The following is a 27,779-nucleotide window of genomic DNA, read 5'->3' on the forward strand; positions in this document are numbered from 1 at the left end:
CTCTTACTCCCGGCGCGGGAGGAAAATCCTGCCACAGTTTGGCAAAGGGATACAGATAGTGCTCCGTTTGTATTTTTTTAAGCACACCTTGGCAGTTTTGTTTGCTAAATCTGTATTAAATGTTATTTTAGAGTAGCCTACTGTTATTTTTTTTATTGTTTTCTCGCTATACATCTATCTTTTTACTGTTTATGCGTAGACATGCTATGCTATTTGTATAGTTAATTCTTTTAGCAGGCATTTAGAAAATGTTTTTTACTTTTAATCTACATATCATTCAGTCTATGTGTTTATTAATACATACTTTAGACACTGTATTCAGAGACAGATCCTTACCTTGTATTGTCAAGAGTCCCAGCTGCAATCTCACAGATTTGGAATGGCCAGCTTCTCTTGCTATGGCTGCAGTTGGAGGGCTTCTGTCATGTTAGAACGGCTCTCCATCTTGCAAAGTCAGTGAAAACTAGAAAATTAGGTGGCCAGTTAAATAGGGTTTCATTCATTCATTTTCTTTTCAATTTAGTCCCTTTTATAATCTGGAGTTGCCACAATGGAATGAACCGCAAATTTACCCAGCAAATGTTTTATGCAGTGGATGCCCTTACAGCTGCAACCCATCACCGGGAAACACAAATACACTCTAATTCACACACGTATACAGCCAATTTAGCTTACCCAATTCACCTTTAGTGAATGTCTTTGGACTGTGGGGGAAACCAAAGCACCTGGAAGGAAACCCAAGAAAAAATGGGGAGAACTCCACACAGAAATGCCAACTGACCCAGCCAAAGCGCGAACCAGCAAACCAGCGAATCTTCATACTGTGAGGCGACATCGCTACCCACTGCGCCACCACACTGCCTAAATATGGTTTGTCCGGTAATTAACAAATTAACACTGTATGCCAGATTAACACCAATAACTTTCTGGTTTCTGAACTTTAAGGTTTCTAAAAGTGTTTCTATTTTGTTTTTTTCTTTTTATTCAGAAATCTCATTTAAGTTTTTTAAACTGTGCTTTATAATATGTGTATTTGATCGAACATACTATAAAAACTGATATTTTGCTCCTGTTAGGATAACTTCAAGTAAGATTAGGCAGTGACCCCAAAATTTTGGAAATTTTCATCGTTTTCTTTTTTTTTTGTAGCTCATCTTGTACATTTGTTTAGTATGATACACTATAAAATGGCATATGCTGGATAAGTTGGCAGTTCATTCCACTGTGGTGACCCCAAATTAAGAAAATGACAAAGCCAAAAAAAAATTAAATGAATAAAACCCTGTTTAATGTACAGTATATTAAAAAAACTGATATGAATTCTCATTTCTCATCACTATTATTTGGTTTGAAATTATTATAGAGACTGTTGAAAATTTCTGTAACGACTTAATAAAAAAAATATAAGTATGCATTCTTTTAATTAAAATACATATGATCTACACTGTAAAAAAAAAACAGAACAAAAATATATAACATAATCCTAAAAATCCTAAAATTGTAACAAAACTTTAAGTTGTACCAACAAAACATTTTTGTCTGCAGAACTGGCATGCCTGAAGTTGAGTGAACCAAAAAACATAATTCTTATTTTCTTTCGTTTTTTCTTGTTTAACTTTTGAAAACATCAGTTGCACTGACATAAAATGTCTGAAGTTGAGTGAACAAAAAACTCTTTTGGAAATTGATACTAAGAAATAATACATTATCAGAACAAACAAACAAAGGTCAATTGAAAAAAAAAAACAGAAACAATTGTTAACAAAACATTTATTAGACACAAAATTAAAAACAAGGATCAAAACATGGCGGGACAAACAGGGAAAAACACTTTGTAATGCTTCACAGGGAAAAACAAGACTCAGCAAAGAGTCTGTAAGAATCAGGTGTCTTTATATTCCTAGTAATCAGTCAATCATGAGCTTCCATTGTGTGTGTAATCAGGAGGAACCAGATTAACTCAATTTAAGATTGAGATCTGAGGTTAAAGCTGCGGTCACACTGCACTTTTCTCTCCATAGACTTCCATTCATACGCACGCTATGCGTCAGAACGGAAATGCAAGCTCGTGCGAAAAGTTTCGCAGTTCACTGCATTGGAAAGTTCAAGCTTGGTGAACTCTGACCTGCGAAATCGCATCACTTGACTACAGGAGACCAATCGAGGATCAAAACATAACTGCTCTGGACCAAAATTTAAAATATTAACCAATCGCTCGCTTTTTTAAATGTCTAATCATCTTGTTTAATCCCGCCCCTTTTCGCAGTGCCGTACTACAGAATTTTGCAAGCTCAAACTGTGACCACAGCTTAACCACAACTTAACTCAATTTAAAGTAACAAGTGGGCAGAAGCTTTTTTGGGTGAACTGGCAAAGTTTTGCTCACAAAACTAATATTTAAGTGAACATTAAATGTAGTTGTACAGACATTTTTACTGATTTTTGCCAAAACAACAACAAAGTAATTTCAACTTTTTTTTCAAGCTGGATATTTTACAGCATATTTCCTACCTTGCTTTTTTATTTGTAATAACTTTGTATATATCAGCCCATCTACTGTAAATCTAAATAACTCGGAAAGACACATGTCACAACTGTATATACAAGCTGCAACAGGAAGTACAGTTGAAGCAGAAAATATAGGCGATGTGCATTTGGAGAGCGCTGTAGTGCTTCGAATCCCTGTTGCTGTCAGTGAAAAAGATGGACATAGAGGGACTGTGCCAGTGCATCATCTCTCAGATTGCTCCTCTCCTGTGTAGAGACATGGCTGTATATTGAGTTGTCAGATGTGACACTCCAGACACCCCATGCTGGCTCTGAGTAGGAACTGGAGATCACTGGGAAGTCAAGTCACAATGGGCTCTGGAGTGTTCGGTTGCCACACACAAACAAACGTGCGCACACACACGCGCACACACACACACACACACACACACACACACACACACACACACACACACACACACACACACACACACACACACACACACACACACACACACACACAGTCAGTCAGCTCACTACGCCACAGGGGGGTGAGATTTCAGCACACACAAACACTAGCGCTGGTTCAAAGCATGGACCGAATTATAAGGCAATAAGATAGAAGAAGAGAAAATATAGAAGGAAATAAGAAACCTGACAGAAGTAATTATATTATCAATGAAAAAAAAAGACTTAAGCAGAAAATGTCATTTTAAATTGTGATTTTTGTTTATTTTTTGTAGGAAAAATTATTTTATTACCCATGCTCAATGGAGAAAAAAATGGCAAACCAGAGATTACTGGAGATTTGACCTGAAAAAAACAGCAAAGACAGTAAAGCTCCAACTCTCACTATTTTTCACAAAACAGATGACTACAGACAAGATTATCAATTGACATGGACTCATTCAGCGTAAATAATATATAATATGCAAAACACCTTTACCATACAACTTTACCTATTGAATACTACGTTAAAACATTTACATAACATCTATCTTAATATACAGTATATGTTTTGTTTCAACATCTAAATGTCCTCTGTAGCTCACCTGGTATGGTACAGTAGCAAAAAAAAAAAAAAGATATATACATTTATCCATATACATATAAAAACAACAGTTCTGTCTAGTTCTTGAATCTGATCAGCTGAGCCTTGTTCAGCCTCTTCACTCTTGTGTATTACTCCGCCCGTATACAGCGAAAAGCAGAGGACACTCTACAGTTTGACAAATATCGCTGCTGTTGGGCAACATGATGAACTTTTTAGGCTTTTTAGTCAAGAGTGTAGTTATTTAGAATGCAACTATACAGTTTATTTTTAGTGCTGTATTTATACCACAGAAACTGGTAGTGTTTGCTTTACTTTGGCTTGTCGGGGTTAATTATTGTAATATCCCAATTGCAACAGATAAATACTGAAAAAATCTCTGTAGACTGATGGTATTTCATGCCGTTCAGCCTTATAATCTTGTAATGTGAGCAACAATTACCTGTTTTGTCACCGCCAGATATTACGCCAGAGAATCATTCAAATACTAGCTCTAAAGTGATGTTTGTGAACTGGCAACGGTGTTTGATGTTCTGACGTCAGCTGCAGATGTGATTAAGTGTCGGAAGAAAGTAGTTCTTCGTACAAAATGGTTTTTAGACTCTCCGTATTTGATTTCCATTTTCATACACACAGTTATGCCATCAAACTGTTGCATAAACACAATATCACACAAGCAGTGTGATATGGCTGTATATCAAGCCAACGCATGCCTCCTGCCAGTGTTGATATACAGCCATATCACACTGCTACTCGTGTTATATTACTCATGTATATACAGATAGATAGATAGATAGATAGATAGATAGATAGATAGATAGATAGATAGATAGATAGATAGATAGATAGATAGATATGCTACTATTGTCCTTAATAATATAAAATAAAAATAAAGTTGATTATTTTGTTATTGTAATGCTATATTTTTGTACTTTGATAAATTTGAAAACTGTCATACGTCATTAAGCTTTGACAACATAATTGCATATTACACTGTTTTAAGTATCAAATATTTGACTTTAAATAACATTTATCTACTTTTAAGAAATAACTTGTGTAGCTAGCTAATTTGAAGTGTAAATGGACACTACTTTTCCTTATACTTGTAGCTTATCAAGCTACAGTTTCAGAGTAGCTTCCCAACACTGGCCAAAATAATAAAACATAATCACTGTCACATTCCTAAATATAAATGTGCTATATTAAACATTTTACCTTGAAACTGCTGAAAAACCTGCAAAAAGCAGGTTGCACAAATGTCAGCACTGGCACATTATTTTGTGAGCCATGGTTCAAATTGTGCTTGTTCTATGATTCGCATCAAGAACTTTCTAAATGAGTCCACACGTTAGTTATTTATTGTCCTTTATGCTATTTTATGAAGGCCTTCCCTAAAGAGTTCTCAAGTGCTACTAATTCAAAGCCAGATGACACCCCAAACTATTTATAAAAGTGCACTAACCGAATTAATGGTTCATCGAATGTGGAGTAAAACATTTAAGTGCAAATAAACGTGCAAGTGTGACCTGCTAATGCTCTCATTGAGCCTGATGCCGTCTGATCCATTTTATCCCGTGTATTAAGGAGATGGTGAACTTGCCTTTTACAGGGACGACAATTAATTGCTTTTGAGTGATCTACCAGTTACATTTAGTGTTAAGTAGTTCTAAAATTGAAAAAGGCTCTTCTGCTGGAGATGAGTCATTATCTGCCTCAGTAGAAATGTGGAGACGTGGTGCGTGAAGAAAGGAGTAAAAGGAGCCTTTAGATGGGAACTTACCCACTTTGCTAATAAGATAAAGATGACTGAGACACTAATATTGGAATTTCTGATAGTTTCACATGACTAAGAAGTCATGTTTTACCTACTCTGCTGTTAAAGCAAAAACAATGGCTGTGAAAATAAAATCGCATTTTAATGTTTCAAAGGTACAGTTCATCCAAAAATTACTTTAAAGTAAATGATTTTTAAATAGTTTTGCCATTGTAGAATGTGTTAAATTCATCAGCAGAGTTGGGGTGATTCATCACAAGTAACGCAGGTTACATAATAATATTACCTTTCTAAGTAACAAGAAAAGTAAAGCATTACTTTTGAAATTAAGTAATAATATTTGAGTTACTTTTTTGAAAATGTAATGCAAGCTACTTTCTAGTTTAATGAATTAGCTTTTAAAATATAAACTGAATTAAAATGAACAGTCGCTTTGAATCACGCACTCAATGAGAGCATACACTCCCCGTGGTAACAGACAGAAACCAAGATGGCAGGCCACAGCCTTACATTTCTGCGATGGAGGTATTCTCATTATTTTGAACACATACAGGAAAAGGAAAAGGGTATTGTCTCAATGGACAGTGATTTTACTTAATTAATAAGACAATAGGTACAAAAGCTGCCAAGACATTGCTTTAAACTTTCATCATTTGTATATACGGCATGTATAGCCATCAGGAAGTTCTCAACATTATCCTAAATATATATATGGTGTAGGTTATACAGTGCATTGTTATTTCCAGAGCTCCTCTATAAAAAAAGAAACAAGACTGGTCAAATCAAGCCTCAGTCAGGTAAAAAATGTAATGCAAATGTAACTAAAAAGTACTGTAAAGTAACCAATTACTTACCATAAAAAGTAACCAAGTAACGCAATTATTTACTTTTTTGAAGAGTAACTAAATATTGTAATGCATTACTTTCAAAAATGACTTTCCCCAACACTGCTCATTAGAATGCTACAAATATAATATAATATAATATAACATAATATAATATAATATAATATAATATAATATAATATAATATAATATAATATAAGAGCAATAATACACGAGTAGCAGTGTGATGTGACTGTATATCGGCACTGGTGGCAGGCGTGCGTTGGCCCGAGGGGCAGGCTGAGTGCCTTAGTGTCCCACCAATAAAGATGCACAGCTACATTGCACTGCTAGAAGTGGGATATTGTGTTTATACAATAATTTGACAGCATAATCGTGTGTATAACAAATAAAATCAAATACGGAGACCTCCAAAACTCGTTTGAAAGAAGAACTATACTTCCGCCATTCCTTCACTTATGCTTAAGCTAGTATTTAAACAATTTTTTAGTGTAATGTCTAAAGTGATGACAAAACAGATGATTTTTCTAACATTTTAAGATTATAAGCTGAACAGCATGAAATGCCACCAGTCTACAGAGATTTCCCAGTATTTCTCTGTTGCAATCGGAAGATTACAAAATTACTGGGGTATAAATACAGCACTACAACATACAAAAGAGAGAGATTGAAGTCATTGAGCTGTTTAATCATGATTTGATCCGCTGTCGTTTGAAATTATGCTGTTTTTCTCTCAGGGCTTATTATGCAGTCTCTGTCGCCATCCTGTAGATGATCGTCAACCGTCTTTGCTCAAAAACAGGCTCTCAGAAATTATAAAAATTTCACAATAGGCACTATCCTTATAAATAAACTGTATAGTTGCAATCTAAATAACTACATTCTCGACTAAAAAAGCCTCAAAAGTCCATAATGTTGTCCAACAGCAGCAATATTTGTCAAACTGTAGAGTGTCCTCTAATTATCGCTATATGGGGGTGGAGTAATACTCAAGGGTAAAGAGTTAAGAGGCTGGACAAGTGCTGTTACTGGCAGAATATTTCATAGCTATCAGTCAATTAGATTCAAGAGCCAGTCAGAAGCGTTGTATAAAATATAGTATAATATACTGTATAAGATTATTTTAACCCCATCAGAACATCACTCTATTTAATGCATATCTATAATAGGGTACACACACATAAACAAGAAATTGTGGCAAATCTATACAATCAATCAATAAATATTATATAAAATATTCCCGTTCCTGACATATGTCTGAATGTTTGGATTTTATCTACTTATAATACTATCAAAATAATACAGACAAATAAATTATTTACAGACAATTAATGAAACAATTAAAGATAACATTTTAAAAAGTATAAATAAAATTAAATAATAAAACAAGTTTGATTAACCACCTCATGAACTCTCTCCAAAGACTCATGACTTAAGAAACCACAGGGTAGCTTTTTGCATCGAGGGGCAAACAGGGTCTCAAGAGAGACAACCCCAAAGTTGCCTTCTTTGCACGTTGTCAGGAATCGGATCTACACCCTTCCTTCTCTCTTTCTACACACACATATCAGGCCCCTGTGATGTCCCTCACAGAGACATAACCGGTGTCGAGGGAGCAGGAGACCTGTGAAAGGCCATTACCACAGTGTGGCCCAGGCCATCAGCACACCGAAACCCAGGAGAGAGACCCTGCTCTCACACTGAGAAATAAATTGGGTGGACTCACTGACAAAAAGCCATCAGGGCCCAACTGCACACATTAGCACTTCACAGATGACGCCAAGCACACCCGTGCCACCAGTCCCACTCTGATCCCATGGCACGTCGGGGACACTAAAAAAACATATAGGGCAGCTCAGGAGACACAACAGCTTGGCGCGTGAAATGACCAGGAAAAGTTGGTGTTTTGCTGCACTCGCATCTTCAAAATCTGCAGTTGAAGACAAACTTTGGATAGACCAAGAGCCATATAAAATCATCATCCTTATACTAATGAAAAAGCAAATCAATAAATCAATTACAAATGATAAAGAGAACTAAAGTCACAGGATCCTTGAGTCTTTTAGCAAAGTTAACATTTGATCTGAGTTAACCTAAAGCACGGGACATACCAAGTCATTGTCAAAGAACTAGCAGCAATGTAAAGTGAATGTGTTTTTGCGTCTGGTCTGGTGATGTGCTGTCGTGTATAGATGAAAAAAACTGCACATGAACACACCAAACAGATGACAGCTGACTAAAAGGAAAATGTAGTTCTGTGCCTGCATTAGAGGATGTACCTCTCCATACCTGCCAGTAGTCTTTGCTGTCATTCGATAAAAGGAACCCGAAGCTAGTGCTGCACACAAACAAAACGTAAATTAGCAGTGTTTACATACCATTTTCTCAGAACTTCTCACTCCTCACAAGGGGATTTACTTGTGCAAATATATCTGATAATCCATATAGTTTTAAAATATTTACCTAATACAACAAAATAAATGGCGATGTCTTTGTGTTCCCTCTTGTTTGCTTAGTTTCATCACTATTTTTTCAGGTTTTGTTCTTTCACAGTGATTCGTAGCTGAACACTGAACAGCCTTTCACCTATGGCCTATGCTGATTCTGTATATCGAATTGGAAAAACTCACTCCAACTTGTCCATGACAAAAGGCAACATGTGAAACACACCAAACAATTTAGATCAACAGACACTCACTGACGACCTGACAATGCCCAACACCTGACTGTCAGTTTGGTTGTATCCCTTTCTTAAAGAGGAAATAGACTTGAGATGATGGAGAATTACAAGGATTCCTATGCTGGTGTAAACTGAGTCTGGATAGATTAAAAACCATATAATAGTCATCTTGACCATTATCACCCTCAATCAGTCCATGAATACTTTTAAAAAAATGGTAAAAAGAACTAAAACAACACAACTGCACACCATTTTAGATGTGTGAGAATGAGGTACATGTAACATGACAAATTTGAGCTACCGCAAGAATCAATGAGTTTGATTTTGTGCCTTGTTTGAGTTTCTAAGGCCTGCTGCACAAAGCCAGTCTGTGATTTTTCCAGGTAAGTTTGTGTTAGTTTGAGCCCACTCAAAACTTTTGATTAGGTACCTTCGCCATGGTAACTTTCCCTACTGTACATGGCTAACCTTATTGTGAATCAAAACCTGTGAAAAATATCATGCCATATCTGATGTAATTAAGCCACTCATCTGTTTCGATTAATCTTTTTTTGCTCGATTGGGTGGCACGGCGACCAAGTGGTTAGCACTTTTGCTCCAACAGCAAGAACACCACCGGCTCTGGTCCTTACCGGCCCAAGTGGTACTCACTGCAGATCCACTTGGGCAGAGATGAGCTCCTGCAAGGGGGAGCTTGAGCTTCAGCTCCTCCTTCCTTGCACTTATTCTACAAGTGATGTCACTGGGGGTTAGGGTTAGGGGTGGCGTGGGTGTACGCATTAAAACAGCTTATAGGAGGAGGAGTTAGAGCTCAAGCTCCCCCTCATTGGAGTCCAAGTGGCTCTCAACTGGCCCGGTGTGTTTCTGTGCAGAGTTTGTATGTTTACCCCGTTTTGGTGTGGGTTCCCCCAGGGTTCTCTGTTTCTGAGATCTACCCTGAGCTCAATCTCCCCTCTTGCTCAGCAAATGGGAGGAAGCTCTGGGCTCGATGATCCCTTGAGCTCAGGGCTCTCTCCTGGGACAGCATGCCAAACAAGCTTATGATAAATCATCAGATAAGTATGAACTCTAGAAAGTCTATTTTTGAGTCAATTTACTTTGTTTGTTTGTTAGGTGCCTTAAATGTTGAGGTTCTGAGGCCTGCTGCAAAAAAAAAATGGTTTGGGATTTTAAGTTTTTAGGCTCAAGAAGTTGGGCTGGTTTTAGTAAGTTTCTTCAACATGGTAACTTCCGCTAAATGACTAACCGACTCTGGAGCAAGTTCAACTATTGGCTCGTAAATCAAAACTAGCCAATAAGCTGTGATATATCTGATACAACTTACAGTTTCCATTTGTCCTTTTTTCTCCTAAATTAAAGCCTCGAAAAGCATTTTTGAGTCAAAATAGTTCATTTGGTTTTGGTTTGTTTTTGTTAACCTGAAACTTACTCTGCAGGCCAAAGTTTGTTTAACTCATTTTGTGCAACAGCCCTCTCTTTATGTTTTTCCATCAATGTGTATATGTGAAGATAAACTAATTTCTTATCAGTTTGGAAGACTCAAGGATAAAATGATAAGTAATCAATGAAATACTTTGAAGTGAAATACCCTTTACATAAACTTGTAGTTCATTTAGTTTGGTTGGTCAACAAATTGCAAAGTTTTCTTAATTTATGTATATATATATATATATATATATATATATATATATATATATATATATATATATATATATATATATATATATATATATACATATATTTAATGTTTTTGGTTTTTATTTCTGATGGAGTCATAAAATAAAAAGTAATAATAAAATAAATATCTGCGTGTCATCCCTGACTGTATAACTTGGCCATGCCTTTTTCCCCCTCCAATGTCAGTTAACACAGTCACCAGAAACTATTAAACGGATGTAAGCAGGACAGAGGTCATTTCAAACAGACTTATCAAGATCAGCAGTTTAACTAATATGTCTAGAATAGATCAATTAATCTAAAATGAGCTTAACTTTGAACTAAAGCTTTATGGGGAACATCAAAATTCCCAATTGGACTATAAGACACTTTCCCGCTTCGGTTCCAAATTGCACCGACGGGATGATCCATAAATTGACATAATGGAGAAATACAAATAGTCGGGCATATCCTCCTGCCTATACCTGAGCTTATGTTATAGCAGGGCCTTCTCTGATGAGGGTCCAAGCTCAGTGAAAACCCAATTACAGCAGCTCCACGTTGCAGCCGTGTTAACATGAGAGAGTGGAAAGAGTTAAAAGAGCCATTACAAATGCCATGGAGCACTTTTAGCGTCTCGCAAGGTTAATGATAACGGTACTTGGCAGCTGAAATGCTCAAGTAGCTTTTATTGTATCATAATAATGAATCAATGGCGTAAAGATAAAATAAAATAAATGAACTCCGAAGTCGATGAGTAAAATGTATGTGCCGCAGCGCAAATAATAAAAAAAAGAAAGAAAAAAAGTGGGGGGAAAATCTCTCTGCCGACGGGGCCTTCTTTAAGTAATATCTTATGATGTCATCTTCTTGAAAAATATTTGCCTGCAGGTCACTGCTCTCTGTTTTAAAGCCTTAAACGCTTTTGCTACAGAACATTAAATGTCTCCCTACATTATATGATACATATTAGCGGCAGATGATTTTACACACACAGCTATCCTGCTATATAGTAATCTTTTATTCTAGCCTCCATACACTTTTTTTTTTTTTGCTTTCTGGAAGTAAACGTGCAAAACATTTAAGTAGATCCCATATGTGCTACAAGCACTTTAATGATAACACATTAAAATAATTAGAAAACAAATACTTTTTTTTACAGGTTAACCAACACTGACACTCATTTTCCTGCTTTGCACTTGTGATTATGAGCAGAGTTGGATTGAGTGATTTGGGGGCAATTTCAGTCATGGGGCCCAAACGTTTAAAAATGCATTTGTTGTACTTTGTTTTTAATATATGTTGCTGTTTTTTTTTTTTTTTTTTTTTTAGTTTTTTTCTTATATCACTCAATCTCATTTTCTACATTTTATCTTAATGGAAAATAATAATAACATGTAAAGCAATGTGTGAAACTTTTAAAATTATTCGTTTTCTTAAAATGAATTCACAACTAAAAATAATAAATGAACTATTTTGTTTATATATATATATATATATATATATATATATATATATATATATATATATATATATATATATATATATATATATATATTATGTTGACTGCTGGACTGGTACAAGATTGAGGGTGGGGGGATATGGTGGCTTGGTGTCGGCGGTGAGGTGTCTGAAAAAAACAGGTAAGTAAGCTGGTTTCAGGTGGGGGCTGCGATAAGATACTAAACCGAATTCGGTGACCCGGGGGTGTTAAAGACTGTACCAGAAGGAAGACAGCTTAGTTTTCAGGAGAAATAACAAAACAAGAGGGTGGCGGAAAATGGGTCTGAAATACAGGAGGATCCTGGGAAAAACAGGAGTGTTGGCAGGTATGATTTGCGCAGATGTAATACTTATCTTCAGTTTTAGACACTGTACAAAATTTGATAGAAAATTATGTTATATAAGTTATATGTATTTTTAGGTATAATTTATACCTCTAGACATTTATTTGAAGGCCCTCTGATTTCCTGGGGTCCTAAGCGGCTGCTTATCTTGCTTAATAGTTAAATGCACCGCTGATTATGAGCTTCCCACGTTCAAGTGCTTTGTTGTCGAGTAGTAAATAGGAATAATGGAGGAAAACAAATGTATCCTTGCCTATTTCTTAGGAAAATCGTATTAAGCAGTTTAATCCCAATTGTATTACTTGCAGTTTCAGTTCATGCATTTTACCCCTTAGACCCGTTTTTGAAATAATGTTAGTTAAATTAGTAAAATATAAGATTTGATGCATATTAGCGACCAGTGGGACACAGCATTAGAATTCATGCAAATTCTTATATTAGACCAATTTACAATTTAAACCCTTTGCTCCACTTCTGGTCACAATCATGATCGTTAAAAAATTACACTTATTACAAAAAAAAAATATGCATGATCATAATTCTCAAACTATAATAAATAACAAACACCTTTTTGTAGAACTCATGTTTGTAGAGCACATCTTCTGATGCAGGCGTTCATTCCCCTGATGATAAATAAGAGACTTTAAGTGAATGAATCTTTTGACGCAAGCAGGATGTAAACTGTCGTGTGGGTCATGTGACTTTACACACAAGTCATGACTAATTTTACTTTTAAAGTTAAATTACTTACTTGCCCAAATGACGTTAAAATGCTCACTCCCCACAACCTCCATGAACAGTACTGAACAGTCTTATGTAAACAGTAAGATATAAATAACATGACGTTGTCTGTTTGAGCAGTGTAAAAGCTCTTGTAGCTGTTATGTGAATGTGCGCAGACCGCGAGGCAATGCTGATGTTGGGACAGTTGTCTTACATCAATGTGTCTGCTGTAAAGCCTCAGGACACAGCGGCTGATTACCCTCTGAGTGGACAAGCCTCAACCGCTGCATCAAGATGTCAAGAACTTTCTGCTCGTCCACCATTTTTCTTCCCCTTTCCGACGCAATAATATTGTGACCGCAACACAATGAAGAGTGGCTGCGTGAAGACGCCAGCAAAGGGGGAATAACAGGCTGCTCACGAGAGGAGGAAAAACAAGTCAAGTAGGCGAGCAGACGGTTTTATGACTCAATACGAGAATATTGTGTTTATCTACATTTATATGTTATAAAGCACAACAGCATTACTATGTTTTTGAGGCTACTTGTTTGGACCAAAATAGTTTCTGGTTTACAGTTTGTGTCAGCTTGAAAACTCTCACGTGACTTCTTTGAAGAACCGAAATGTCAGTTAAACCTCAATGTTTTATTTGTAGCCTACTGTTTCAATATTTTGGCCAATATTTTTAAAATAATAATTTGTAATTATTTGTAATTATGTGTTTAATACTGCTTTTAATAGACCAAAATGCATTCAAACAAGGTAATAAATTTTTATTACATATATATATATATATATATATATATATATATATATATATATATATATATATAATGCAGTTATAATACTATTATAAATAATACTTTAATGTAATTTATGATGGCAAAGCTGAATTTTCATCAGCCATTAATGCACAACCAGTGATATTTGTGATTTATTGTGTTATTATTATATTTTATTAAATTTATTCAATGTTTTTTTTTTCCGGCTTAGTCCCTTTATTAATCTGGGGTTGCCACAGCGGAATGAACCGGCAACTTATCCAAAATATGTTTTACGCAGCAGATGCCCTTCCAGCTGCAACACATCTCTGGGAAACACCCATACACTTCCATTCACACTCATACTACGGACAATTTAGCTTACCCATTTCACAAATAGTGCATGTCTTTGTACTGTGGGGGAAACCGGAGCACCCGGAGAACATGCAAACTTCACACAGAAATGCCAACTGACCCAGCCGGGGCTCTAACCAGCTACCTTCTTGCTGAGAGGCAACAGCGCTACCCACTGCTCCACACTTATTAGATTTAAAGATGTTTATTTTATTTTGTTTTTACCAAAAATATATATGTATTTTTTTTTATTTAATTTAAAATCAAAGCAGATATTACTTCTTTGGGATTCTATGAATACCTTTTTTTTAACATTAAATCAGTCTTTATGTAATAATCCCTTAATGAATCCTTATATATATGTATATACACACACACACACACACACACACACACACACACACACACAAAATTAAAGACAAATAGTATTGTACTAATGAACTAAAAGCATTAAGACTGAAAACAGTTTGTCACACAGGAAAGCACAGCCTGAGTCAAAACTGGAAGCATGTTTAATATTGCTCTACTATTATCCTGAAAGGCATAATTGGAGTTACACATCTGAACTGATCGTAGTTACAGAATCATAGGTCTCTCTTTTTGCATTGAACAATATATACAATGTAAAATAAATACATTTACACAAATGGACATATTTGTTTGGAGCACACTTGTAATGATGCACATCACAAAAATATACAGTTAATAGTTTTACCGATGTGGAGCACATCTAAAAACTACAGACATGATTCTCACTACAGGTTGTTTCAGCAACTCCTGGGTTGAAATATATCGTTATCATATTGATCATAGAAGCTTCTCGAATGCTCTTTCACTCTTTCCCCTTCCTTTTTTTTCTGGATCTCCTCCTTTTTCCCTTACTGTTTTCTGCCAGGAAGCCTAGATGCGTTTGGCAGACGCGTCGATGCATGAATAAATACAACACCTAGAACCTTTTCAGCATTGAAAAATAGCAGTTCTTTGTACATTTGATCCTCGTTAATCCTAGAATTTGCAAAACAGTCCAATAGATACAGTACAACTTCTGATCACTAATCGAATCGTATTGTACAACAACTGCACGTCGTACCATCAATATTGCTTTAAATAAGAAAATATCTCTAAAAAAAGGAACTGCAGGTACTGGTAACTTACACATCGGATTCTAAGCTGCATAAATGAGCATTAAAAGACAGTAAAATCGTAGTTCTTGAGGTCTGTGTACCATTTCGTCCAAAATTACACTGTTAGGTACTTGTCATAAAATTGGCTTCTTCATTTTGTGCACTAAAAGCAACTCGGAAAAAATGCATATCTGAAAGACAGAGTAGATCAGAAGCTGTCTTTTATTTTCCCCGTGAAATTTTATAAAACTGAACTCAATTAGAAGCATATCTAGTTTCACATTGCTTTGTTTTCTCTCACGATCACCTCAGAGTAAGGACAACACGAAAAAAGAACTAAAAACAGCACCTCCTCTGCCAGGAGTTGATCGCGTGGTAAAGAATTCAAAGTGCCAACATCTTCTCAACAGCAAGACCCCCCGAAAACCCCATGTTTGACCATCTGATGAGTTGCCATGAGCGAGAAGATCTAGTCACGTTACACGAACCTTTCTATTAAGAGTTTTGAATAGCTAATGATAGATACAGTGTTTTCATAGAACAAGACCGAGGAAAAAGCAACTAAAAAAACCCTTCCCGTTTGTTTTAAAAAATGATCTGTTCTTTCGTTTTTTTCGTCATTTTTATTAAGCACACAAAGTCAAAGTGATAGTTTCGAAAAAACGATCTTACACCAAAACAAACAAAAATGTTTCTTCCCTTTGCAACCTTATAGTCAAGATATATAGCAATGGAGTTCAGCATGAAGGCCTTATATATATACAGCATTTTGTTAAGAGAAGGAAAAAAAGAGGGGAAAGAAGAAAGAAAGAAAAAAAACTTCAAAGCATTGTAACCTATGGTATACAGTGTTAGTCTACAAGATAGGAGTTACACAGATGGTCTCTTGTACATATAATGCACCTCCTTTTAAATATTGACTTATATATCAGCATTGATTATATTGATCATGGATCGGTTGATCTAGCGGTAACTAGGAAGAGTCTTTTTTTGGAAGGTTATTTGAGAACCCATCATCTTGCTCCTGAGGATTCATACATCCAGTATTGTCTCTAATTCTACCCTGTGTCTAAAAAAACGAAAGCAAAAAACAAGAAGAAAATAAATAAATAAACAAATAAACAAACAAACGCATACTGAACAGGAAGACGCTACATCTTTAGTGCGTGACAGAGGAAAGGGGGGAAAAACAGATGTTTCAGAAAAAACACAGCAGACATGAAACACCAAGAAGCTGAACTACATTTTTTTTCATTCTTTTTTTCTCTGATCTGTTCCAATAAAATGTCTTAGGTTAGATTTATAATCTGTTAATTTACAATATACAATGCTTAATAATATTCAGAAAATACCCCGTACTAATACTGACATATTTGTGATGAAGGCTGTGGATCGTTTGCTTCGATACTTGAGCCTCTCTGCTAAAAATGTCATCTGGAAGAAGATTACATCACGCGTATGATATCTCTGCCGCTGTTCCTTGGAAAAATTAGGACCGTCGTGAAACTAAACCTACAATGTTTTGCTCCGTCTTCCCTAAGTGCTATTTTGCTTAACAAAGTTCAAATAGAATTTCGAGGCTGAAGTTAATATATATATATGCATATATAATTGGCTTGAGATAATGGTTATGGTCCTTCTGGCCATATCATGTATGTAATCTATCGTCTTATGACAAGCACAGACAGAAAAGCGAAAGCTTTTGGAAAGTCTTTTTTTTCCCAAGTAAATGTGGCACTAATAAAAACAAAACAAAACAAGATAAATAAAGTTGCATACATTTACACCTTCACTTTTTTAAACATCTATTGCTTAGAGAAGATAGCAGGTTTTTGTTCTCATGGTTTTTGTAAATCGCTCAACACGGTGGTCAGTAGAAAAACATAACGATCAATTATTAACATTACATGAAGAAACATCATGTTCGATGATCATTCCATATTTACATCCTTCAGTACAGTAAAAATACACTTGAATAAAACAATTCAAATAAATAAATGAGTCTGTCCCTTGACCACTTGCGATTCCTCTATTGCATGAGAGACTAAAGCTTCGGCTATTCCCTGAAAAGATCGAAATGAAACTGTTGGAAGACTTGAAAGAAAAGGACACGGGAGTGACGCGCACACACATACACACATGATCAATCCGCATGGCTACGTAATGGAGAGAGGAGCAGCTTCTTTAAAGACGTGACAATCTCCGTTTGGCTATAAACTGCTCCGAGGACCGCTAATGTAATGCTGCACATAGTCACTATGCCGCGCTCTTATGGTAAAGGTTTCCTAGATTCCTTCAGCAACATGGGAGCTGGACGGTACAGTTTGGGGAAAGTTTCGCTTGCTGATGTCCACCAGGTGGACCTCCTTCCTTTGGCAGGGCTGGTCTTTCTTGGTTCCAGAATTTTACTTGTTTTTTTTTTTTTTTGATCAACAAAATGTCTCAATAGCACAAAAAGAAAAACCTCAGCATCAGATTTTCGAGAGGAACAAGTTTCAACGGCTGGTTTCACTGCTGTCACTTTTTTCCCACTTCATAGTTTGTATTTCTTTCTCAATAATCACATTTTAAATCATTCTTATATTTACGCATCATTGTCAGTAATTAGAAGTACCGTTAAGGTTATGTTTTTAGTTATTATTTGATAAAGTTTATAGACAAGTGTTTCACGATCTGCGGCAGAGAGTTAGTCAGTGTCTGGCTGGGTGAAGGGGCGGAGTCAGAGACATCCCACCTCCAGCTCTCTGTGGGTATGGGGCGGGGCAGGGGGGGCGGAGTTACACCTTGGCCTCCAGCAGCTCCAGAAACAGTTTGTGCATGGGCACTTTGCCGTCCTGTTTGATGCTGTAGAAGTGCTGCACTGCCTTGGTGGAAGTTTGCCGGAGCAGTGGTAGGGTCATGAGCAGCTTGCCGGCCCGGCGCGGGTCCTCTACATGTTGACCTGCCTCATAGTCCTGCAGGGCCTCGTGCAACACATCCTGGAGCTTCTGCACAGCTTCCACATCCTCTATATGCATGGAATCTGGAAAAAAATAAAACAGGACAGTAATAAGTAACGTTAAATATAACTTTAAAGAAACACTTATAAATGACTAAGGAAAAAACAATAATGATTTTCAACCACTACAGTTTTAGTAATATTTAAAACTGAGACATGTTAATTTAGAGCAGTCTTTCTCAACCACGTTCCTGGAGGACCACCAACACTGCATGTTTTGTATTTCTCCTTTGTTTGTCACACCCCTTTAAGGTCTTTAAGTCTCTGCTAATGAGCTAATGTGCTTGGTTAAGGAGACATAGGAAATGTGCTGAGCTGGTGGTCCTTCAGGAACATGGTTGAGAAACACTGCTTTAGAGAACCAGTTATCATTTGTGGCTTTACACATTTTGTAAGATTTTTTTCTTATCACATCTGCTTTCCAAGGCAACATTTTTTTTAATTAAACAATATTGTTAATTTTAATTTTTTGGAATTTCAGTTTTAATTTCAGTTTATTTTAAACTGTTATATGCAATATTCCTATAAACCAGATTATACTTATGTTTTATGAATGTTTTGTATTATTACACGTCCTTACTAAATATTATTTTAAATTATGATACATTATTTATATATTTTTATTTTTTAAAATATGAATTTTACAAAGTAAAATAAAAATAATCTAAATATTTAATAATGATCATCATCATTATTATTTGCATTATTATTATTAACAACAACAATGAAATTATTTATTTTAACAGTGTGCCAACATCAAATTGGACACCCCTTAGTTTAAACAGCCATGACACTCTCGGATGCTAGCTCTGCATGGGACTTTTCGTTTTCCAGTTTGACAGAAACCTGAGGATGAAGTCTAGGCAAAAGAAAAGGGATTAAAAGAATGTGACTCATCCTTTTTTTGCCAGCCCTAAGCTCATTCTCCAGTGATTAAAGGCACACTTGAGTGTTAAATGCTGAGGCTGTCCTCACCACGTGTTTACAAGCCTCTCTATGGGACTGATGAATGGCACGGGCGACAGAAACAGTGTTTGGAGGAGAGCTGATATGGCAGTCGTCTAAGCGAGAGAAACAGAGGCTCGAGTCAGGAAACAATACCTCAGCCTGACTGGCATTGTCTGGCAGAAATGTCAAACAGGCTGCATTTGCATTTGCTCTCGTTAGTACAGCATTCACGCCCGTTCACCGCGACAGACGTGCCTCTGAGAATGCAATTAGTCTCAGGCAGCTACTATCTTTGCTGTGTTGGCTAATATAGTTGCACTTTTTCAGCTAATCCAAGCCTTGGATGCTGGTACGCAGTGCTCGGATGGTTTTATCACAGCACAATGGTAAAGAAAGTGCTTTGTCTGACTTGCTTTTTATAGACTGACTCCACCAACAGTATCGACTCAGTGGCGTGTCAATCCGATCCCGTTCCCTCCGGATAGAATGTCCAAATGCACGCTGGCTTTTGGCAAAGATGTCACAATCAATGCATTGCCTCGAATCAATTGATACATACACGTTAAATAATAATTGTATGGTCAAGTATTGATAAAAGCGAGACCTCGTGAGGTTCCTCTATTAGTAGAGAATGTGCCTATCCTTTGGGTTGGCCAGCGGGGCAAACGTCAGCCTGCTTCAGGCTATGGTTCAATATCCTAACCCTTCAGTGTCTGGAGCCAATCTAGAATTCAGATAGCGAGGTCTCGTCCATCAGTCACATGAGCTTTGGCCATCTAAAAAGTAACCTGTGATCCGACAGAAATCCCTGGCAGGAAAGTGCTTACCTGCACCTTTCCACACAAGCCTCTCTATCAATCTCACCATCACTCCTGGAGGTGGCGGAAAAAATTACAGTGTTCTGGAAAAAATGTTTTCGACACACTATATGCTCCTTAAAAGATCCATTTTCATATTTTATATGACTGACATGTAGTGCTTTACTTAAACATGTGTGGCTCATCTGGTTCCATCAAAGTAGGATCAACAATAACACTAAGACAGTCTTGAGGCCAAAAGTATGATGCTTACTTGAACAACTCTGTTAAACTCTTTCCTAAAACCTCTGTTCAATCTGGGTCATGGCACCAATGTAACCCCACCCTCCCCCAGATACTGTTCATACCACTATGAGGTGGCCAACATTGGGGTTTCCAGGATAGCGGTGGGCATGCTAACAAAAGCAAAATACTCCAGCCTTTAACATCAGTTGCTAGTGTGTCTACTGAGACCAAGGACTGATGACTACTTATACAACTCTTACTGACTAGCATTCATTATACTCTCTCCCCTGAATCTCAATCCAATCCGGGTCACGGCACCAATGTAACCACACCACCACCATGCAGGCACACTGAAAAAGACAGTAAGGCTTTTTCTCAATATGCGTTCTTCAGCGAACCTGCGTCCTTGTGTTCTCGTGTAACGCCATCAACTGGCAAGGTTAGTTGCAAAACTCAAAACCGCAAGAAGATGCATGAAAATGTCCGGATGTGTTCTTAATTCGAAAAGTACCAGAAGTCATTGCGGCTGAATAAAGGAAGTGGGGGGCGCAGCATCATATTTAGATTTGATATTAAAGTTCAGAGATGTAACTTATTTGTCTCAGGAGTTGTCCTAAACGAGGTGGTAAAAGTAAGCATTACCCTGAAAACCTTAAAGAGGGCATAAACACATTAAGGGTGTTTCTTTGCTAAAACTCATATTAACATTAGTTTTATTTGTATTGTGCAAAATATATTTATAATTTGTTTATGCATAGTATATATTAAAAAGGGAAAAACAAGAAAATCGTTGAATGCTGTAAATAAATAAATTTCTGTTAAAGACGCGTAAAGGTCTCGTGACCATCGGGAAGAACGCAACATCTAATTTCTCACAGGACACATTCTCTCTTCTCATGGTCTCCTGAGTTCGTTCTTTCGAGGTAATTTGGCAAGACTGGTCTCCACGAGAATGCAAGTCCATTCTTTGCAATCTTAGAATTGAAAAACAGCCTAAGACTGCAGCATTTACTGTATGGAGCCTAGGGGTGGGAGGTTTAATCAAACAGTTCTTACTAGCTGACATCTGTGACACTGGGTCCATCCATGTAAACTCATCCAGTTTTACTTGCACCACCTCCAAGTGGGATTTGAACCAATGTCTCCAGCATAGGAGGCAGGTGTGTTAACAAGGATGCTTAAGACAGCAGCCTCTAGCTCAAGCTAGTTAGCCTCTGCTACAGGTTTACTTTCTGCCTTTCTTATGTCACATTTATACAATGTAAAGCTAAACCTTTCGAATAAAAAGGACAAAAAATGTTGCTTTGACATTGATTGCTTAAGCAATACTATGTCTGTTGAAATACTTGCGAAATACATTAGCTCTGAGCGGAAATACCCAACACCTCAGGCTTTAGAAAATGGTGGAGTGTATCATTTTTTAGAAGCTGTCTAAAACACTCTGTGCTCCACCAAAAAAAGAAGTGACAAAATAGCTCACCTTTGAAATCGGACATGATGCATGTCTCTCCTGAGAGAAGAGTGCGGAGAGAAGCCGCAGAGAGAAAGTCTCGATAAATACAGAGAATGACACCCGAGAAGCAGAGGAAAAAGCCAGAGCCGAGACTAGCATTTAGCCCATGCATCAGGCTACAGGAAGCCACATTGTGTATGCTTCAGTAAAAAAAGGAGCAAACATAAACAAAAGACGACATCGGTATGAATAAATCTACCACTTATCGATCACTTTTACCTGCTTTTGGCACGCCAACGTGTGCGTCAACAAGATGAGATGAACTGCTAATCGTGCAATCAATTAAAAAAGAATTTCTCAAAAGAGTCACGCGCTTGCTCGTTCTCTCAGGGGTGCACTTTGGGCAGAACGGCCCCCAGTGTCTCCAGGCTAGGGCCAATGCAGCTAGCCGTCATCCACAAGCGAGCAAGAGCAATCTGCTTTTTCATTTTTCAGCATGGCCAGGCCCAGCCGGAGATTGATCGTCACATATGGCCCCAGAAAACAAACTGTCAATACCTTGAGCGCTGGAGAATTTGAACAAATAGCCGCCCTCCCATTCAAGCTGCTCATTGCGTCCCATTTAACAGATTTTATTGACAGTTTCCTTCTTGTAATTAAAGGGAAAACTACTGGCCAGCAACCAAGATAAAGTTCAAAGATGGGGTCAACACAAAGGGAGCCAGAGGGCCATGGTGTGACTGTCGATGGTGGACAACATCAGAGCCTGTTATTGACATGCAGGTGCATAGTGATGGGCTCCTTACTTAAGAGGCATCTGAGCAGAGACTTATGCTAATTCGGATAGGGGCCGACGTGCTTTTGAAGGGTTTAAAGGGGGTGGGGAGGGGTGGGAACATTATTTGGTGTGTTGCTGTTGTTGAGTATGTGTGTGAATTGAGAAAAACAAAACATGAGAGAAAGAAACACAGAGATCTTGATATATCTCTTGAGCTGTACCTGGATAACTTTACAGTCACATCAAACCACAATTTGAACAATGTATAATTTAATACAACATAGACTTTAATCAGAGAGGACACCAAATTTAGGATGAAGTTAACAAAAATGACAGATAAAATTGCACAATATAGTGAGATACCAAGTTGCAATACCTTATTAGATACCATATTACGATACCTTATAAGATACCATATTGCGATACCATATTAAGATACCTTAAAAGATACCATATTACGATACCATTTTAAGATATCTTATAGGATATCATATTGCAATACCATATTAAGATACCTTATAAAATCTTTTCATTATTATTATTAGTAATATATATTTTTTTAAATTATTGTGAGAGAATTATTTTTAGACTTTCTTTGGCACTCTTCTTTTATGCTGTGTTCACACCATAACACAGCATAAATCATTTGCGCATCAAATACACTCCACAACAGACGCAGGGCTTCTGTATGCCCTGTGACTCTAGCTTCGTTGCTAAATGGCTAACATAGAGTTTATGTGCTTTATGAAGGCTGAAAAACAGTGTCAATTCATTTGGAGCCATGTCTGAGTCCACTGGATCCTTTCAGAGGTGCTCCTAGCTCTATGAGTTCACTCCTCCAGAAATCTAACCTAGATAAAGGAAGCTTTTAGCTGTGCTTCTGACTGAACCTAGCCCAATTTGATAAACTGTTGTTGGTGTTGGCAGGAGGATTTTCTCCCAGGACACCAACAACAGGCACTATGTCATAATTACGCCTCCACAAGAGCAAGCTCCTGATTGGTTAACGCGGCTTGAATGTCTGTTGAAGTTCGGATTTTCGAACTTCATCGATTTGCACGAAAATCGCAATACACGCGCAGCAATTGCACAAGACACTCAACTTGTACAGATTCATTTGCGCGAATCATGCCATTCGGGCCACCTCATTCGCGTGTATTGCGCCACCTCATTCGCTTGTATCGCGCCACAGGATGTCTGATCATGTCTTTGCATTGACTTAACATGTAATGAACGCAGAATTAGAATGTTGTATATCAAGACAATTGTATTGAATTTTGATTAATTTTCTTCTTAAATCAAATAAGATACTGTAATCATACTATGGATAAATTGCTTTTATAATTCATTTATGAATACATTAATAAACTTGGACAAAATTAAAGTATAATCACACTGACCCAGTTTTAGAAACACAAATGACACATATCAAACCAACAATGGTGCCTTCTTTGACTAAAGTCTAGTTTTAACTAAAACTAATTTTACCTGAATTAGCCAGGGCTATAGCTTTAAGAGTGACAAACTCCTCCTTCTCCAGCTTCATGCTCTTGTACTTCTTCACCAGCTGAAGAATGGCATTATTCAGGTCGAGCAGACCCGCCAGTTTGGATTGATCCTCATCCATGATGTAGTCCTCAGCGTACACCAACTTGTCCTCAAAAGACAGTGAGCGGTAGACGACACGTAGGATCAGGATCTCCATCCACGCACTCTGCAGAAGACTCATCTGATCCGCCAGCGACAGTGTGGAAAAGCCTGAAAAATGACAAAGAAAGAGACCAACTCAACTCAATATCAGATCACTCCAATCAACATTTATCAGTGATAAAATACAAACTCAATTAGTGGTCAGAAGTTTTTGATTGTGTAGTAGATTTACATTTATAAGCAATCTTTTTGCTTATTTTTAAAAACTTTTTTCAACCCATCCTCCCCTAAAACATTATGCTCTTCAACTATACAAAATTTCAAACGAATCTCAATATAACAGAACATTGTATTATACTCATTTTAGCTCATTCAATTTTTATTTGTCACATACAGAGTCATACACAGTATGATATGCAGTGAAATGCTAACACAACCACTCCTGATGCTAAGACCATAAATATAATGGCTGTCTAGTGTACAATTTAGCATCTTTCCTTAAGAAATGAGATTGAATAAAATCTCAGTCCTAAAGAACAGAACGAGCAGCTTGAGAACATCATCAGTCTCAGTGCTGCAGGTGGAAATGCAGAGGAACTTTAGAAATATAAACACCTAAATAAGGTGTGCTGGTGTTTTTAATGGGGGTAATCCGAGACTCTTTCAGTTAAAAAAGAACTGAAATAATGTTGGTAAATTGAGTATACTGTACAAATAATGGATGGATTGTAATTTGTAACTCTAAGAGAAACACAAATTACCTTTGGGTTACAAGTCCAACTCACTTACAATTACGCCACAACTTCTCCCTTTAGGTAAACAAAGTGGCAGAAAAAAGTTGTTGCTATCAAACATTGTTTACTTCCCTATGTTAATTTAGTGGTGAAGGGGTTGATGCAAAAGACCTGTTGACGAACGGTTTGCAAAGAAATGTCATTTTACAAAAATACAGCATTTTATTTTGATACATTTATTGCTGCTGTATTTTGTTTAGTTTGATGAACTTAAAATGTATGTATTTTATTTTTTTTATTTTAAAATAAATTTCAACAATAACAAAAATAATAACAATAAAATTCTAAACATAAGAATATAAAATAAAGCAATAACAATAAGAATCTAAAGCATTCCCCCTTAAATATCTTGCCATAACTCAGTTAGTTTAAGTTCAGCTTTATACAGTCAGATTTTGAGTTCACTTAACTGTTCAGTCTTACAGTTACCAATGCCAGAGTAAGAGCTTTGTTCAACTAAAAGTTAAACGTTCAGCCTTGAATGTAAAGTGAAATGAAAAATAAAGGAAAAAAGCTCAGTTGGTTAGTTTGGAAGCATTGAGAAAAGCCAGAAACAGAGCTTTGTTCAACTCAATGATGAAATTCAACATTCAGCAGTGATGCATACAGTAAAAGCTCGATTGGTTGTCAGAAGTGTGCGTCTGCATAAGTAAGAAAGTATTGAATAAAGAGCCAGAAAAAAGCTTTGTTCAACTCAATGAGGAACGTTCAGCTTCAAATCAACATTCAGCGGCGATACATAAAAGCTCAATTGGTTGTCAGAAGTTTGCGGTTGCGTTAGTAAAGAAGCATTGACATTCTGGAGGTGTAATGGAAAGGAAAACTCCAGCGGGAGTGAACTGAGGGCCCTCGCACGAGCCTTGGCTCTCATCTGCTGGCGCGCTGCAGGCCAGGGGGCATCCTGAGGGAGGGCACTCCTTATCTCCCCCAACATGCAGCATGGATCAATTCTTCCCATCACACCAACTGAAAGACTAATTGCTTGCCTCAAACTCCATCTCCTTCCTCCTCCCCCAACTCTGCACACACTTTTCTCCGCTTTTTCTGTGTTTTTTTTCTGGAAATTGTTGAAGTTCATGTTTGTGAATTTCGTTTGAAGCTGACTATCATGGGGCTTTTGTCTGTCTAAAACATGGTTCTAGGTATGAGGAACATACTTAATAGTGAAGTACCAGGTGATGCTTCCTAGTATTGCCATCTTAAAAATAAAGGCGCCAGCAAGAAACCTTTTTGGTACCCCAAAAAAACATTTTAGAGAAATGTTACCAATTTCATACATGTTAATGATCAAAGTATTGATACTTTTATTATTATTAAATGATGATACTTTTTTCACTATAAAGTAGCTTTTGTGGATTTAAAAGGTTCTATCGTTGTTGAAGGTTTATCACACTTCGAGTCTAAGTCATTAGATTTTAAGTATCTGCTGATACCAAAACCCGATCCGATAGTTCTATAATACATAAAAAAATTAAAGAGGAGGGAAAAAACAGATCCAGGATGTTCCTTATTTTAACATTCAATATGTTAACAAACAGAGCAGTTCTGTGTGGTAGCTTGAACAGTCAAGTAAGATAATAACATCAATTCTTTACTTTTGCACTTTAGTGCACTAGTAAATGTAAAAATATGAATAAATAGCACCTTAACTTAAAATACCCGACAGGCAATCTCAAGTTTACATGCCTCATAGTTTGCTATGTTAATGTTGTCTTCATCAACTTCATAATACCTCCAGACCGCAGACATACACGTGCTTTCCCGCTTCGAGCTGCGTCTTTGCAAAAAAATGATGTCATTCCACACGCATTACTGTTTCTGTGTGAACTCAAAAAATAGGTCTAACTCTGTGCCACTGCATATATATGTGCTACTATATATATTTGAGTCCTAATTGGGAGGTAACGTCTGATTATGATTGAGTCTAAAATTAAGTGATCGAGCTCAATTTTTGATCCTGTGATCGGATCTGGACATCCCTGTTAATTACAATAAAATTTGTTTTTTAAATAATACATTTTATGAATATTAATAATAGAAAATATGAGAAATTTTGAGAAAATTAACAACCTAACTTTCTAAATTCCCTTTAGGTAAAATAAAAAGTAAATTATAAACAACATGAATATATATATATATAGATTTTTTTGTCATAAACATTATTATAATTTGAATGAACACATAAATAGGTAAAAAAAAACTGAATTAATTTAAATCAATTTACATTTTTTTGAAACATTTTATTTATGCACAAGACAAAAAAAAAAAAGCAAGCACTCTTCGAAACTAAAGCTGACTGAAAGCATGAAAGCAGTCTTATGACAGAAAGCAGTTTTATGTATAAACCGCATAAATGCATTGGAGCTCTCCATCAGATCTGAAGGTGAAAACAGGCACAACAGCACCTGTTGGTATTGGACCTTTTCGTCTCATCTCAGCGGTTCTGCTCTTCCCACAACAGATGAAGCGTCTCTGTTTGCGACAGTACGGGGGCTAATCTGAGTGGCGGGGGAATGAGACGAAAGAGCTGCTCACCAACATCTGTTGTGCAGAAATGCCTTCAGAGAAAGACAGCAATTCTGCTCATTTCTTTTATTTTGAAATCTCTTTTTTTTTGCCAGTTAATCACTAATGGCAAGGAGCTCATTAGGTATAGGTTTGGGGCTATTGTTTATACCAACTGCTAATTTATTATCCCAAACTGTTAACATCTCTGATCTCATTAGAGGCAGACTAAGAGCTGGTGAGCAGTTGGTGCCTCTCCTGGCCTGCTGGTGCAAGTGTGCCCAATGCCAGTTGGCAGGGCCATCTTC

At 36.9% G+C, this 27,779-nt stretch overlaps 1 protein-coding gene and 1 long non-coding RNA gene across 36 annotated transcripts in view; both read right to left on the minus strand.

Moving 5' to 3' along the window:
* Positions 1-1,752: 1,752 nt before the first annotated feature.
* Positions 1,753-13,624, minus strand: LOC141378602 (uncharacterized). Of its 3 annotated transcripts, none has more exons than XR_012393478.1 (5): positions 13,092-13,439; positions 12,908-12,963; positions 8,447-8,495; positions 3,249-3,300; positions 1,753-2,865 (listed from the first exon to the last, which is right to left on the minus strand). It is a non-coding gene; the product is annotated as an uncharacterized lncRNA (long non-coding RNA). The 3 variants fall into 3 exon arrangements; XR_012393477.1 differs by having other exon boundaries at positions 1,754-2,865; positions 8,437-8,495; XR_012393476.1 differs by lacking the exon at positions 8,447-8,495 and having other exon boundaries at positions 13,092-13,624.
* Positions 13,625-14,672: 1,048 nt separating this feature from the next.
* Positions 14,673-27,779, minus strand: part of esrrga (estrogen-related receptor gamma a) — a 255,344-nt gene continuing 242,237 nt past the window's right edge. For 32 of the 33 annotated variants that reach the window (XM_073927129.1, XM_068214375.2, XM_073927116.1 and 29 more), the window contains 2 exons: positions 24,011-24,280; positions 14,673-18,324 (listed from right to left, as the gene is read on the minus strand). In XM_073927129.1, coding sequence (XP_073783230.1) covers positions 18,080-18,324; positions 24,011-24,280 — 515 coding nt within the window. In that variant the 3' untranslated portion in view covers positions 14,673-18,079. 33 annotated transcript variants of the gene reach the window in all.

This window comes from Danio rerio, chromosome 17 (genome assembly GCF_049306965.1).
Source record: "Danio rerio strain Tuebingen ecotype United States chromosome 17, GRCz12tu, whole genome shotgun sequence".
NCBI lineage: Eukaryota > Metazoa > Chordata > Actinopteri > Cypriniformes > Danionidae > Danio > Danio rerio.